This window comes from Neomonachus schauinslandi, chromosome 11 (genome assembly GCF_002201575.2).
Source record: "Neomonachus schauinslandi chromosome 11, ASM220157v2, whole genome shotgun sequence".
NCBI classification, from domain to species: Eukaryota; Metazoa; Chordata; class Mammalia; order Carnivora; family Phocidae; genus Neomonachus; species Neomonachus schauinslandi.
The window spans coordinates 89,913,306-89,928,692 of NC_058413.1; the positions used below are offsets into that span (position 1 = coordinate 89,913,306).

Consider the following 15,387-nt stretch of genomic DNA (forward strand, 5'->3'; position numbering starts at 1 on the left):
AAGAACAAAGTCTTAGTAAATCTAATAGTAAAAGAATTAGGATCAGATCTATTTCTATCACAGCTTCCTTACTTCTTCTCCCTCCTCTTTTATTCCCTACTACCTAGAAGCTTGGTCACCAAGAAGTCCACAGAGTTAGCTATTCATTTTCAAAATAGAATTTATTTCTGTAATAAAGAATTAAAATATGGCTGTGAAAGTAGAAAATAATATAGAAAAATATTTTAAATGTGCAATAGTAATTTTAGAGTAAAGGTAGTTAAGGACTAGAGTCCACGCTCAACTTCTACTTGAAAGACAACCAGTATTTTATATATTATTAACTACAATGGAGAAAACATACCTACTTGCAATTTTAAGTAACAGTTATAATTCAAAAACAGATTTATATACTTGGTAAGGCCCTTGTGAAAATATAAGTACAAATCTTGGGGATATATTTTTTGAAGTTGGCTTCACTTTATAGACTGATAAATCTACTGTCCAAAAGTCACAGGATTGCTTTATTACTAATCCATCCATGTAATTAAATCAACATAGGAAACACCTACTTTTTGGATGAAACCAAATGTTTTGTTAACAATGCTACAAGAATATCATCTTTCATTACATTGGTATAAAAGGTGGTAAGCTCATGTATCCCCAAAGCTTGGTTTCCAGCACATGGGTCTTTAGACACTAAACACAGGATGAAGAAATATCTAATGAATTCTATCCATCCGTTCCCCAAAGCTTTACTTACAATGAAGATATAGGTATTGTTTGTATGAAGAACATACAAAAAGAATTGGAAAATGTTTGGCTAGAGGGAAGACAACTCTTCAGAGACTATTGTTTGCAGTTTGCAGAATAGGATAATCTTCTCTAGGAAGAATAATGTCAACATAGCAGCACTATATTCACCAGGAATCCAGTGGATCTCTCATGTGGCAGGAAGCCAAACCTTCTGGCTGCTCACAACATCGCTCAGCTTCCCTTTAATCTTCAGGAAGTGTCTCTTGAATTCTAATCCATCACCCTATATTAGGAATAATATCCAAAAATGATATCAAAAAAGAGACTGCCATAAAATCAAACTCTCTTTAGTGGTAAGTAGAGACAAACATCCTTAGCTATGTCCACCTACAATTCTCTTCAGGTCCTCTTCTGAGGACCAAATGTCTTAGAAGAAATGGCTACATAAGTAATTCCAACTTGCTTTTGGGCCCATCACAGTTCCCACCACACTGGGCTCAGAGAGCAGAAACAATGGCATCTTGTCTATTTCAAGCATTGGTATCTATGGACCTAAGTCACTGTTTTCCATAGGCACTGGGGGTTTGTAAACTAAAATTAAGCTACACGGCTACACTGAAATCTTGCCAAAATACTGTGGCAACAAAGCCAGTGATTCAGTTATGAGAAGAATTTCATTACACTAGGGTCTTAATAATTTAATCCCATACTAAGCATCTAGACAATGGTAATGGAGCAAATTTCTAATTTTAGAATGTGACTTATTTCCCCAACCTCCTTTAGAGCCATATACAATCTCTCAGCAAACAGATAAAAGGCTACTTTGGTCTTATATACCAAGGCCAAACTATAACCTCAGAATCAGTAATTTCTAAAGAAATAACCAGAAATGTGAACAAGACTCTACGTATATAAATATTAATCATAGACTTACTTATGACAGATAAATGTTCATTAATTATATTGTACACTTGGACAAACACAATTGTTATTAAAAAGATATATATGGATTAAATAAGTTTAGAATGCTTTAAAATATTCAGGGTAATTACTGTTGGACAGTATAATTTAGGATTATTTTTATTTTATTTTTACTTATTTACATTTTCTACAAAAAAACTTCTATAATAAGGAAAATGTCATTTGAAAAAACTATGTTTTAGAAGGATAATGACAAAAAACAAATGTTCAGAACATTGAATGAAATCAATGTTACCACATATTTACAAATGCCATGTATATACAAATATAATGCCATTGAAAAAAAATCTCTACATATAAGAGCATTTCCATATAGCACATACTAAAGAAGTAGTAAGACTACCATAATGAAATACAGTATAAAATAGGTCTCTGTTCTCTCTGGATGATTAGATTAAACTTGATTCGTATTTTCTCCTTTATATGTTTTCATATTTTTTAGGTTTCTACAATGAACATGTAATACTTCTTTAATAACAGCAAAACAAAGTTTAAAACAAACAAAAACATGTTGTTGTATGTACCTTAGAAAGCCGGAAGTCAACCAAGATCTTCTCATCCATTTCTACCAAATTTACTTTGAAAATCAGTTTATTGTTTCTCCTATCTGTTGTTGATACAGTAACCTAAGGCAATATAAATAAGTTTAGCCCAAATTACAAAAACATTTGTAATACTTCTCATTTCAAGGAATGACTAAAAAATACACTGGTATACCACTATTGTGCAAAACAGGAACCTCATGTTCTGGGAAAGTACAAGATGCTTAACACATACACTGCTGGTGGGAATGTACAATGGTGTAGCTGCTTTGGAAAACCACTTGGCAGCTCCTCAAAAAGTTAAACAGAGTTACTATATGCCTTAGCAATTCCATTAGCAGGTATATACCTAAGAAATTGAAAACATATTGTTATGGGTTGAATTGTATTCCCTCAAAATTCATATGTTGAAGCCCTAACCCCTCAGAATGTGACTGTATTTGAAGACTGGGTCTTTAAAGAGGTAACTGAATTAAAATGAAACCACTAAGTGGGTCCTGATCCAATATGACTGGTATCTTTGTAAGAAAAAAAAAATTAGGATACAGAGAGAGACAGGTAACAGGTACCCATGTGCACAGAGCAAAGGCCAGATGACGAGGCAGCCAGAGGACAGCCATCTGAAAGCCAAGAAAAGAGGCTTCAGAAGAAACCGAACCTGCCAGCACCTTGATCTTAGACTTCTGTCTCTAGAATTGTGAAAAAAATAAATTTCTGCTGTTTAAGCACCCAGTCTGTGGTATTTTGTTATGACAGCCCTGGCAAAGTTCGTACAAAAACTTGTACAAAAATGTTCGTAGCAGCATTACTCATAATAGCCAAAAAGTGGAAACATCCCAAATGTCCATCAACAGGTAAATGGATAAATAAAATGTGGTCTTCTATCCACATAATGGAAGATTATTTTCCCATAAAAAGGAATGAAATACTGATAAATGTAAACAATGCGGATTAACCCTGAAAACATTATGCTAAGCTAGAGAAGACAGACACAAAAGGCCATTTATATGATATTATATAATTCCATTTATATGAAATATCCAGAATAGGCAGTCCATAGAGACAGAAAGTAAATCAGTGGCTGCCAGGAAATGAAGGGAGGAAAGAATGAGGAGCGACTGTTAATTGGTATAGTTTATTTTTGAGGCAATGGGATGTTCTAGAATTAAATGATGATGGTAGCACAATCTTGTGAATATGCCAAAACCACTAAATTATACACTTTAAAATGGTTAAAGTGATGATTTTTAGGTTACATGAATTTCACCTCAGTAAACCTACCTGATTAAAAAAATAAATAAATTACCTACACAAGTGAGAGGAAAATGAGGCTGGCCTCAGATTTCTGCATAGTAACAATTTCCCCCAACTTTTAATTTTGAAAGCTTACAAATCTACAAAAAAAACCCTGAAAGAATCTGCAATAATAACTATATACCCTTCACTGCTCTTATCAACCTAGATAAGTATATGTTCACTTGTCTTTTTTTATGTGGTTGTCGTTTTTTTTTTTTAGTTTTTTTTTTTAGTTTTTCAACCAAGCTATAGAAGACAAACACTTCAACACATTTCTCCTATGAACAAAGACATTCTCCTACAAACCACAATATTATAACACTCAAGAAATTTGGCACTATTACAGAAACATTATCTAATACAAAACCATATTCAAATTTCCCCAACTGTCCCAATAACATCCTTTATAAAGGTTTCTTTTCTTTAAATCCATGATTTAGTGAAAGATCACGCATTACATTATTTATCAGTCTTCTTTAATAAATAATATTCACCTTTAATTGTTTTTTATGACATTAGATTTTTGAAAAGCCTAAAGACAGATTAGAATTTCAATGTTACAAATATGCTATAATAATATAAACAACAAAAACTGGTAGGTGGGAGCAGGGGAGATGGAAGAAATATGGGATTGTTAATGTATTCATCTTTCATAGAAGGGAATCTTTGTTACTGTTACAATTTAAGTATATATAGTTTTTAAAAACATAATGATTTGCCTCTCTTGATATTTTTAATAACCTTAAAGAAGACTTTCAATATTATTTCTTAAGGTAAAGAACATTTTACTTAAGTCTGTTCAATCTCAATTGTTTCTTTTTCTCTTTTTTTAAAGATTTTTTTTTTTTTTGGTCAGAGAGAGAGAGCGAGAGGGAGAGGAAAAGAGAGAGAGAGAGAGAATACACAAGCAGAGGGAACAGCAGGCAGAGGGAGAAGCAGGCTCCCTGCTGAGCAAGGAACCCAATGCGGGAAGCAATCCCAGGACCCTGGGATCATGACCTGAGCCAAAGGCAGACGCCTAAGCGACTGAGCCACCCAGGCATCTCCCAATTGTTTCTTTTTCAAAAATATACTGATAATGACCGTTTTTTACTTAAATATTTACATTTTTCTTCAGGAAAATCAATGAAACATACCTGATTCATACAACTCTTTTTCCACTGATAGCCCAATTTCTCACAAGTCTCTTTTAGGCATTGGTAAGATTTGTCTGCATCCAATTTCGTAAAAAATCGTGTCATCCTTTTAACCAAGCGCTGCCAAGGGTTCTACATGTCAAAGAGAGGAAACCTGAATAAATCTGGTATTACTAAAAGCAGTCATATCATAGCTATTCGGTCTGAAAATTCTTTTCTGTGACTTAAGATTCTTATACAGGAAAGCATCCTCTAATTCTCTCCTCCTTCTTTTTTTTTTTTTTTTTTTTCAAAAATTTTTTTTATTTATTTGAGAGAGAGAGAGAGAAAGAGCACAAGAGGGGGGAGCGGGAGAGGGAGAAGCAGACTCCCCGCCGAGCAGGGAGCCCGATGCGGGACTCGATCCAGGGACTCCAGGATCATGACCTGAGCCGAAGGCAGTTGCTCAACCAACTGAGCCACCCAGGCGCCCACTCTCTCCTCCTTCTTAAAAAAAAAAAATCTGTATACACTCAAGTGTTAATACTATATTTCTAGGATTTATACATTTAAAAAAATGGCTTTATGACAAAAACTAGAGGTTTTTCATCACTTACTTGAAAAAACTAAATTCCCTTACCTGTGAGGATCCTGGGGTGCCAAGTAACTGACTATTCAAGAGCATATGATCAGGACATGTGGGTTGGGAAAAACTGATCCCTTGTACCAGTTTATCAATATATGAAGGGCTGGTGTCCCATAAAGAAAGACCTGTCCGTGGTTCTGGCTGGGAACTGGAGTACTTCACATTTTCTTCACTGGGGCATTAAGATATGGGAAAAAAATATATCTTCAGATAAAATCAATCAGGCCCTTCTTATATGACATTACCATTCTCACACTGATAAAAATCACATTCACGATTAAGAAAAAATATATACATGCATTCTTTCTTATGGGAACATTACATTCAACAACTATTTGATCTTTATTGATTAATCTTACCTAGAGGCACTGTTCACTGGAGAGAAGTCCAAATTGGATTGAATGTGCTTAGAAAATCCACTAGGAGACTCTGATACACCACCTGAAGTGACTCGGGGCCTCTTTGCCCCTAAAAAAGAAAACATAAATACAAATGTTTTAAAACCACATCTAAATCCATTTATCCAAAACAAAATAGTTATATGACAAATAGTGGCTCCTTGTACATGATTACATAAGAAATGTGGTCATTATAAACTTAGGAGGACTCACTTGTCAAATTACACATTTCACAAATCCTCACTTGTAAGTATGTTCCAAGTGTGGGGTTTCACATAAAGGTCATAATTTTAATGGTACCATTTATAGTAATAGACAGTGGCCTATGAAGACAAAAAGACCTAGCTAAAAAATCAAAACTTTTTAAAATAAAAAATAATTTATGATAATGGCAATAAACATTATGAATCTACTCTATCCAACATTCTTTGCTCCCCTGAAAAAGGTACCAAGAATAATTATTATATAGAAAATGATGCCACTATAAATTCATGGTTACTATCCTTAGCTGGATCCTCAACACTGACAGTTAGTCTTGTGTTTCTCTAGTCAGTTTCCTCTCTCTTTCTCCAAATGATTACTTCAAAACTTCTATACTCTTGTGAAATTCCCATAACTACCCATCCTTCCTTCCCTTCCATGCTCCTATCCAATGCCCATCCCTCTACTTGTATGTGAGCCCCATACCCTCCTTTCTCTTCAGCGGTGTTGATGCTCCTTCTCTCTTAGACCTTCAGCCTTTTCCTCTCAACTGGAACGGTCTCGAAACCATTTAAACACACTTTTATTTAGCCAAACATTTTATTTATTAATTCATTTATCCAAATATTTAGTAAAGCTACTATGCATCAGGCAGTAAGATGAAAGAACATCATGCTGGTATGCTGATGAGAAAGTAGGAGAGAGAGAAAAATTAATGATGCAGGAGGAAGACAGAAGAATTGCCAGACAATGTCCATGAGTTAGCAAAGGAGAACTGGGCATCGTGCACAAGACAAAGTTGGCTTGTATCTGGAGCAGACAATTTATTCCTAGCAACTGAGGAGAAAGCAGAGTATATGAGCACAGAGGCAACTGGTTAGGTGAGTAGAGATGGTGATGGGAGCTTGTGGAAGTTTCCTTATGATTGTTTCTATTTCTCAGTGAAACAGGAAGTACTGTCACCAACTTAGAGTGAGGATGGAGAAGGAGGTATAAGAAGTTGAAGAAAAAAGAAAAGGCATACAAATGTGATTTAGGAGAGTGAGGTTGTGAAAGAAGTAAAGAAATGCATTATAATTGCCTGGCAGAATTAAGGGCTCACTTGAGATTAGTGAGCCTGAATTTAAAGTGAACACTGTTACATATTTTGGTCCAAATGTGATCAGCTATGCAGGTGTTACGTGTAGAGTAGGCAGAAGACTGGATTAAACTTGGGTTAGGTTTTGACCAGTAAGCCTGATGAAGAGAGAATAGGGCTGGAAAGCTGAAGCTGAATGTAAAGAAGTCATTATAATGACTGACCTTGGGATTTAAAGTAGTGAGGATGGAAATGAGGACCTAGGGAGGGAGCAGATAAGAGATAGTGAAAAGGAAGTAGAATTAGTGGACTATGTATCCAAGTAGGGTCAAAGGATTGCTGGAGTCAGGGTACTAGAGGAGGAAACCAGAAAAAAATATACCAGTAATCAAAGAAGGATGCTTGAAGAGAAAATCACTAGAGGAGAGAAGGTCAAGGAAATATGAGATCAGGATATTGGAAGGTTCATCCAAATGAATATTTAAATCACCAAGAACCATGATGTACAAAATGTACATCAAGAGTCATGTTGGAGAGAGTGACAATGTGGCAGGAATTTTAATTGGGGGTTCAGAAGCTGACTGTAACAAGGATGGAACTGTGGGTGGTAATCTGATAATATGAGATTCAAAATGAAGCGGGGGAGAAATGTGGGAAAAAGGGAAAAAGTGGCAATGAAGAACAAAAAGGATGTCTGCCCCACCCCATGTTTCAAGGGTAGGAGCATGTGGGAAAGAAAACATCTACCACTGGAGAGGAAGCCTGTGTTCTCAGGAGAGAGTTGGATTCCTATTAGAACAGAGTGCAAGGTAAAAGACACATTCAGAGAAGAGTTAAAAACTCCTCATTCATCTCTCGCCATTGTCGTCTCTCCTCCCATTCACAGCCAGACTGCTTGAATGAGCTGTCTACACTCGCTTCACTATCTTTTAGACTATAATCACTGTACTCGACAATTTACTCCCAGGTCTCCACCAAACCTGTTCCTGCCACAATCGTGAATAACTACTGGGAAATTTTAGGGTTCATGTTATTAACTCACTTAACAGTATTAGCTAGTATCGTGCGTTTTCTTCTCTTGGCTTCAATTCCTCCCATCTCTTTGGCTATTTTTCTCTGTTTCCCTGGCCTCTACCTATCTCTTAAATGTTAGAGATTTAAGTTTCCTCAAAGTTTCATACACTCAATTTCATCTACCAGTTTAAATTATGGTCTATTTGCAGAAAACACCTAAATATCGACATCTCAAGCCAGGTCCTATCTCCTGAGTTACACACATACACACATCTCTTTATTAGACAGTTTTACTTCTCAAATTCAGCATGTCCAAAATCAAATAAAATTTCCCCCCAATTCTGTTTTTCCTGAGTTATATTCCAGTCAATGGCACCACCATTTTCTGAGCTGGTCAACCCAGAAAGGAGTCATCCTGGACTCCTCATCCTCCTTCATTTCCTACATATAAACAATCACCGGTCCTATCAACTCTAGTTGGTAAATTTCTTTGGAATCTACTTCCTCCTTCCAATCCCACTGCCACTAACCTCATCCAAGGTACCATCTTCTCACATTCAGGATCAAAAATGTCAAAAACAATGGGGGAAAAAAAGTAGCTAGAAAGATCTTTTAAAACCGAACATATGATCATGTATTTCCTGGCTTAAAATCTCTCAAAGGCTTCTTCAGTGGCCTCAAGTTAAAGCCCAAAATCCTTAATGTGGTTTACAAGGTCCCCCTCCACAATTTGGTCACTGTCTACCCTTCCACCTTCATCTCAAACCTCTCTCCCTCTCCCCCTTCTTTATTCACTCATTTATTCAATAAACATTTACTGAGAGCCTATACAATGTACAACACACCGTGCTAACCTCTGGTGACAACCGTGATGAATAAGCCAGACACGGTCCATGCCATACTGGCCTTCTTTCAAGTTCCTCAAATGTACCACCTTCCAAATTCCAAGACTCTCCAGATGCTGCTTCTTCTGTTCAGAATCTGCCACTCACCTTGCTAGTACTCATCTAGCTAGCTCCCCTTTAATCTTCAGACCTTAGATTTAATGTGATTTCCTCAGGAAGATAAGTTTTCTCTGTCACTTAAGACTTGGTCAAACACTTAGCTATAGTACTCTGACTTTCCACTTTATTAATAAACTTCAAAATTAATTTTTGTATTTGTTTTCCCTACTAGACATTATAACCAACCTACATGAGGACTGAGACCACAGGTATCTTGTGTTGTTGACTTATAATACTGACTGCAAGTGTCTTTTCTTTCACAGAAAAAAATACTTGTATTTTTCATAATATTACCTTTCTTGAGAGGTTTGTTGTACCATCTATCTTTTTTGATGTCTGGGATGGTAATCCTTACTGATGGATTCTCAACTAGGATTTTATGCAGCAAAGCTGAAAATAAAATATTAATACAACATTTACAAAAGAGTCATGCAGATTAGAAACTTGTGCTGTGGAACATATTCTCTATTAGTCTCCTTATATCCAATATTTCTGGGCAAGAGAAAGAATAAAGCTACTACATTATTGCTTTAATTTCATGTAGTTGCTCTTTGCTACTGTCTATATCTTAGAAGATCATTCTCAGATCTAATTCTCATCTGTCTACAAATAAGTAGAACAAGAGCCTGGTGGAAATGTTTCTCCCCATGTGACAACATTAACAAAAAAATACGAAAACCCTCATCCATTTTCAATACCAAACTTCATTGTTCCAATATGTCATGTTACATCCTCATTCACACAGTTTTATAAGGAAAATTGACTTTCCAGTAACTTTTTAAGAGACAATAATGTAAGCAACTATCATCCTAAAGTATCTTAATTATCCTGATAAAAAATTCATACATCTCTGAAAGCCAAAATTATTTTCTAATGGACCAAAGATTTAAATGAAAAACTGAAGCTATAAAAACACGAAAACACAGGGAATTCTTTTCTAAAGTTAGGGGTAGGGAAGACCTTTCCAAACGTAACAATATAGTCAGAAAACCACAACGAACAAAATAATAGATTTGAATAAAAATATGAAACTTCTGCATGTGAAAATAACATAAACAAAATAAAAATGCATGGCAAATTGTGAAAAATATTTGTAACAAATGCAAAGATCTAATGACATTAATGTTAAAAAAAAAAAAAAAACTCATACAAAGTAGTAAGAAAACCTCACTGCCACAAGTGAGCAAAACAGATCATCCACAAAAATGGATAAAAAGCTAGCAATGGATATACAACCTCACTGGTATTAAATTAAAAATAAAAATAAGAAAACAGTGAATACAGGGGTGCCTGGGTGGCTCAGTTGGTTAAGCAACCCACTCTTAGTTTCCACTCAGGTTGTGATCTCAGAGTCCTGAGATTGAGCACCATGTTGGGCTCCATGCTCAGTGCGGAGTCTGCAGAAGACACTCTCTACCCCTCCCCACTGCATGTATGCACCATGTGTGCTCTCTCTCTAAAATAAATAAATCTTTGGGGCGCCTGGGTTGCTCAGTCAGGTAAGCGTCTGCCTTCAGCTCAGGTCATGATCTCAGGGTCCTGGGATCGAGCCCCAGATCAGGCTCCCTGCTCAGTGGGGAGCCTGCTTCTCCCTCTGCCTGACGCTGCTCCCCCTGCTGGTGCATGCGCTCTCTGTCAAATAAATAAATAAAATCTTTAAAAACAAACAGATAAATAAATAAAATCTTTAAAAAAAATTTTTTTAAATATTAACTAATGAGATTGTGATGAAATGGTACGAACTTTCTAAGAAAGCAATTTGGGGGGGTGGGGGGATGAGTTAGCCCAGTGATGGGTATTAAAGAGGGCACGTATTGAATGGAGCACTGGGTGTTACATGCAAACAATGAATCATGGAACACTACATCAAAAACTAATGATGTAATGTATGGTGATTAACATAATAAAATAAAATTTAAAAAAATTATAAAACACACAAGAAAAAAAAAAGCAATTTGGCCAAGTAAACCATAATAATTAAAAACTGCATACATCCCTGACACTTCTGGATTTTTTTTAATTAAATGATTTAAAGGTATGTGCATTATGTGGATGATCACCCTTTCATAAGTGAAAAATTAAAAAAAATATATAAATCTCTAAAAAAAAGTGAATTGGATGACTATAGTAAAACATACCCACATAGCAAAATTCCATCACAGCCTTTGAAAACAATGATGTAGACCTACAATTACAGTCATGGAAAAATGTCCATGACTACAGCATTAAGACAAAAAAACAGGTTATAAAATAGCATGTGTAGTGTGATCTCATTTTCTATAAAAACATACATACTTATAAATAATATACATACATAACAAACACATACATTTGTTATACATTTTTACAACAAAGTGCAGAACTGCATATCAAAATATTAAAAGAAGTTATTTCTGAGTGCTGGAATTATACGGTTGGTTTTTAAAAAAAATTAATATTTTCTAATCTCTCTGCAAGGACCACATATTACTTATGTGATTATTTAAAAGTTAAAAAGAAAAATATATATATAAGAAAAAAATTCAAACATCACTAAGCTTCATTATCCAAGAAATCAGTACTTTCAATCAACATAACCCAGTTACCTAGAGGAGCTGAATCAATTTTTTTCCAAGGGTTGAGGTATGTCTTTTTTTCTTTCCAATCAGAATATTCCTGACAACTGTCACTGGGCTGGTCCCATGGCAATTCTAAAAAAGAAACAAGTCCCGGTTTTCTGTGTGTTCACATTATTATACAGTGAAGTTTTAAAGGAAAATAGTCAATGATACAAACCCATTAAAATTTCCTCCAAATTAATTCAATATGGTTTTCAAAACTAAGAATGCCAACTCACAGAAATATTAAAGGCATTTCAAAGATAAACTATCACTTCTGCTCTACTGTTTCCAAAATTATTCACATGAATCTTAAGAGATTGCTATTGTGATATTTCATTTAATAGCTATACATACCTCATTTTTAAAGTTTTGGAATTCAAAGTTCCAACTTAATTATAAATAAGTTCACTATTAAAATACAATCATATAGGGGATGCCTGGGTGGCTCAGACGGTTAAGCATCTGCCTTCAGCTCAGGTCGTGGTCCCAGGGATCAAGTCCCACATCGGGCTCCTTGCTCAGCAGGGTGCCTGCTTCTCCCTCTGCCTGCCATTTCCCCTGCTTGTGCTCTCTCTGACAAATAAATAAATAAAATCTTTAAAAAATTAAAAAAAAAATACTATCATATAAATATGGATTTCCTTGGTTTGTTTCATTTATTTTGGTATAACAAATCTGGCTTTCCATAGGACAGGAGTTTCATCATGATTAATGAAATAGCTCTTACCTCCAGCCAACATTGCCGTAAGTACTATTCCACAGGACCAAACATCAACTGGTTCTGCATGAAATTCTTTTCTCTTTAGAAGTTCTGGAGCAACATAAGGTAAAGTACCACACATCTTGTTCAATAAACGTTCACGATTATTATGTCGAAACACTGTTGCCAAGCCAAAGTCAGAGATTTTGAGGTTATCTAAACCAAAGGAAAAATGAATGGCATTGGATAAAAATGTTCTATAAATAGATATACTTAAAGTAATTAAGTTTTATTGGAAAATCACTGGTGTTACTTAAAGTGTGTAGCACTTTTCTACCTTAAAATTACAAAAAAGGAATTTTTTTAAAGATCTTATTTATTTATTTAATAGAGAGAGAGAGCACAAGCAGGGGGAGAGAGGCAGGCAGAGGGAGAGAAAGAAGCAGGCTCCCCACTGAGCAGGGAGCCCAATGCGGAGCTCTATCCCAGGACCCTGGGATTGTGACCCAAGTGAAGGCAGACCCTTAACTGACTGAGCCACCAAGGCACCACAAAAAAGAAATTTTAAAAAAGAAGAAATAAAAGATATCATCACATAACTAAAACTAGAAAAAGGCCTCATTGCCTCTATTAAGAGAAAAATCATCAATACACAAAACAGTTTGGACCAGGTTCAAGAAAGACACTGGAGTCAAAAGGGGTTGCCCTTCTGGAAAAAGGACACTCTAGTCTTAGGTTGAAAGCAGAGCCAAAACCTTCATCAACTTGTACAGAGGGCAGGAAGGAGACATCAATAACATGACAGGCATAACTTTCTCAGCAGCAAACAAACCCAGCTGGCAGGAAGAAAATACATAAAGATGTACCAAAGCTAAAGATCCACAAACCACTAGAACTTCTGGTCAAAGCGGCTAGGTTTAGAAAAGAAGAACTCTGCACAAAAAATAAACCAGAGGAGCAAATTTCCTCTAACTTCCCATCTTTAACACACAATTGCAGGCAGAACTTTCAACTTATCCTGTCCTTAGTGAATATCCGCCATAACTGAGTGACACTTTGCTAGCCAATGCAGGTAAATAAATTACTGAAGATTAACAATAGCGAACTGCTACGAAAGTTATAAAAATACAAAGCATTATAAGATCTTATAGCAAGGGAATCTAATCTAATCTGAGGAGGGAGGGAAGTCCCCCTATTACCAAGGTGTCAAATGGTATAACCTTATTAGAAGGCAATCTGACAACCTGGAAATTTGAAATATTCACTCTTTGAACTAGCAATTCCCATTTCCGGGACCACAAACACAGAAATACTCCTTAAAATTCACAAATATAAGGATATTCCTAGCAATATTATCTGTAGATAGCTTAAATATCCATCAATAAAGAAATGATAAAATCTTACTGCACATGTATACAATGAAAACTATGTTGGTAAGTTGTTATTTAAAAAAAAAAAAAGAAAAAAGGGCGCCTGGGTGGCTCAGTCAGTTGAGTGTCCAACTAGTGGTTGTGTCTCAGGTCATGATCTTGAGGTCCTGGGATCAAGCCCTGCATCCGCCCCACATTCAGTGCAGAATCTGCTTGTCCCTCTCCCTCTGCTCCTCCCCCTGCTTTCTCTCTCTCTGGAATAAGTAAAATCTTAAAAAAAAAAAAAAAAAAAATCTATCTATAGTACAGACATGGTATAGGGGGTAAGTGAAAAAAAAAGACAAGTGCCATAGCAAATATCCATTATAACATGACCCAATTTTTATATTGGGCCTGTGCACAAATTTATAGAACAGACATTGCTGTTCTAACTTTTTAAATCTAGAAACAACTTTAATGTCCTAAAATAGAGGACTGATTCTTTGAAAATCAAGTATATCCACACAATATAATATGTAAGGCATTGATGATGTTTACCTGCATTTGAATTGGGAGGTAGCTACTGTAATTATCCTTTTAATAGCTATACATGACACAATCTTGACAAACCACTGAGATTAAGAGTGCCAAGTTACCAGTGAAAATGCTAATGAATAACTGTAACATTCCTTGTATTTTGTTGTTTCCATATGTCTGCAACATAATACTCAGGTTAAAGACCTGCATATAATAAATTCTAAATTGAGGAGTGTGGTTATCTCTGAGAAAAAGGGAATACATTTGTGAAGGAAAACACAGGGCTTGGACTACATTCATAATGTTGTCTTTTTTAAAAAAACTATTGTTAAATATTGAATAGGAACAAAAGAATATTTATATAATATGCAGGATATGAGGAATATAATGAACACCCACTTATCCAATACTCAATTTAAGAACATTCTATTTCCTTTGAAATCCCCTATAATTACTTCTCTCAATATAGTCCCTTCCCTACTTTCTCAGAAGAGACCACCATTCTGATTTTTGTTTTAATATGCTCTCTTTTCTTTGTGATTTTCCTCATATTTGTATCTCTAAATGATATATTCGATTTTACATATTTCTGAACATCATTTAATAGAATCATACTTGTATGAATACTTCTATGAAACATATCCATGTCATTACTTTTCACTACTTGTACCTATCAACAACAGAATAGACATTTAGGTTGTTTCCAGTTTTTTGCTATTATAAACATTGATGCTTTGAGCAATGTAGATATGTATAATGTTTTTTGTTTTATTTTTAAGATTTTATTTATTTTTGCGAGAGAGCACAAGCATGAGCGGGGGGGGGGGCAGGGAGGGGGCAGCGGGAGAAGCAGACTCCCCGGGGAGCAGGGAGCCCGATGCTGGGCTCGGTCCCAGGACCCTGAGATCATAACATGAGCCAAAGGGAGACACATAACTGACTGAGCCACCCAGGCACCCTAATGTTTTATTTTTTAAGCCAGATTGGTCCACAGGCAGTTACTGTATTTTTATTTTATTACATGTATTTTAAATAAGTTTTTATATGCCTGAACTTTCTTAAGTAAGCTCTACACCCTGGGCACCTGGGTGGCTCAGTAGGTTAAGCGTCTACCTTCAGCTCAGTTCATGATCTCAGGGTCCTGGGATCAAACCGATATTGGGCTCCCTGCCCAGCAGGGAGTCTGCCTCT

The 15,387-nt window shown here is 35.7% G+C and overlaps 1 protein-coding gene across 2 annotated transcripts in view; it reads right to left on the bottom strand.

Annotated features, from left to right (window-relative positions):
* Nucleotides 1–211: 211 nt before the first annotated feature.
* Nucleotides 212–15,387, bottom strand: part of CHEK1 (checkpoint kinase 1) — a 42,346-nt gene continuing 27,170 nt past the window's right edge. Inside the window, exons 6-13 of one of the 2 annotated variants that reach the window (XM_021696424.2) lie at nucleotides 12,338–12,526; nucleotides 11,596–11,700; nucleotides 9,305–9,400; nucleotides 5,675–5,783; nucleotides 5,310–5,487; nucleotides 4,691–4,822; nucleotides 2,241–2,342; nucleotides 212–1,018 (exon numbers count right to left, since the gene is read on the bottom strand). In XM_021696424.2, the coding sequence (XP_021552099.1) occupies nucleotides 923–1,018; nucleotides 2,241–2,342; nucleotides 4,691–4,822; nucleotides 5,310–5,487; nucleotides 5,675–5,783; nucleotides 9,305–9,400; nucleotides 11,596–11,700; nucleotides 12,338–12,526 (1,007 nt within the window). In that variant the 3' untranslated portion in view covers nucleotides 212–922. The remainder of the gene's footprint in view (nucleotides 1,019–2,240; nucleotides 2,343–4,690; nucleotides 4,823–5,309; nucleotides 5,488–5,674; nucleotides 5,784–9,304; nucleotides 9,401–11,595; nucleotides 11,701–12,337; nucleotides 12,527–15,387) is intronic. The other variant, XM_021696425.1, reaches the window with a different exon arrangement.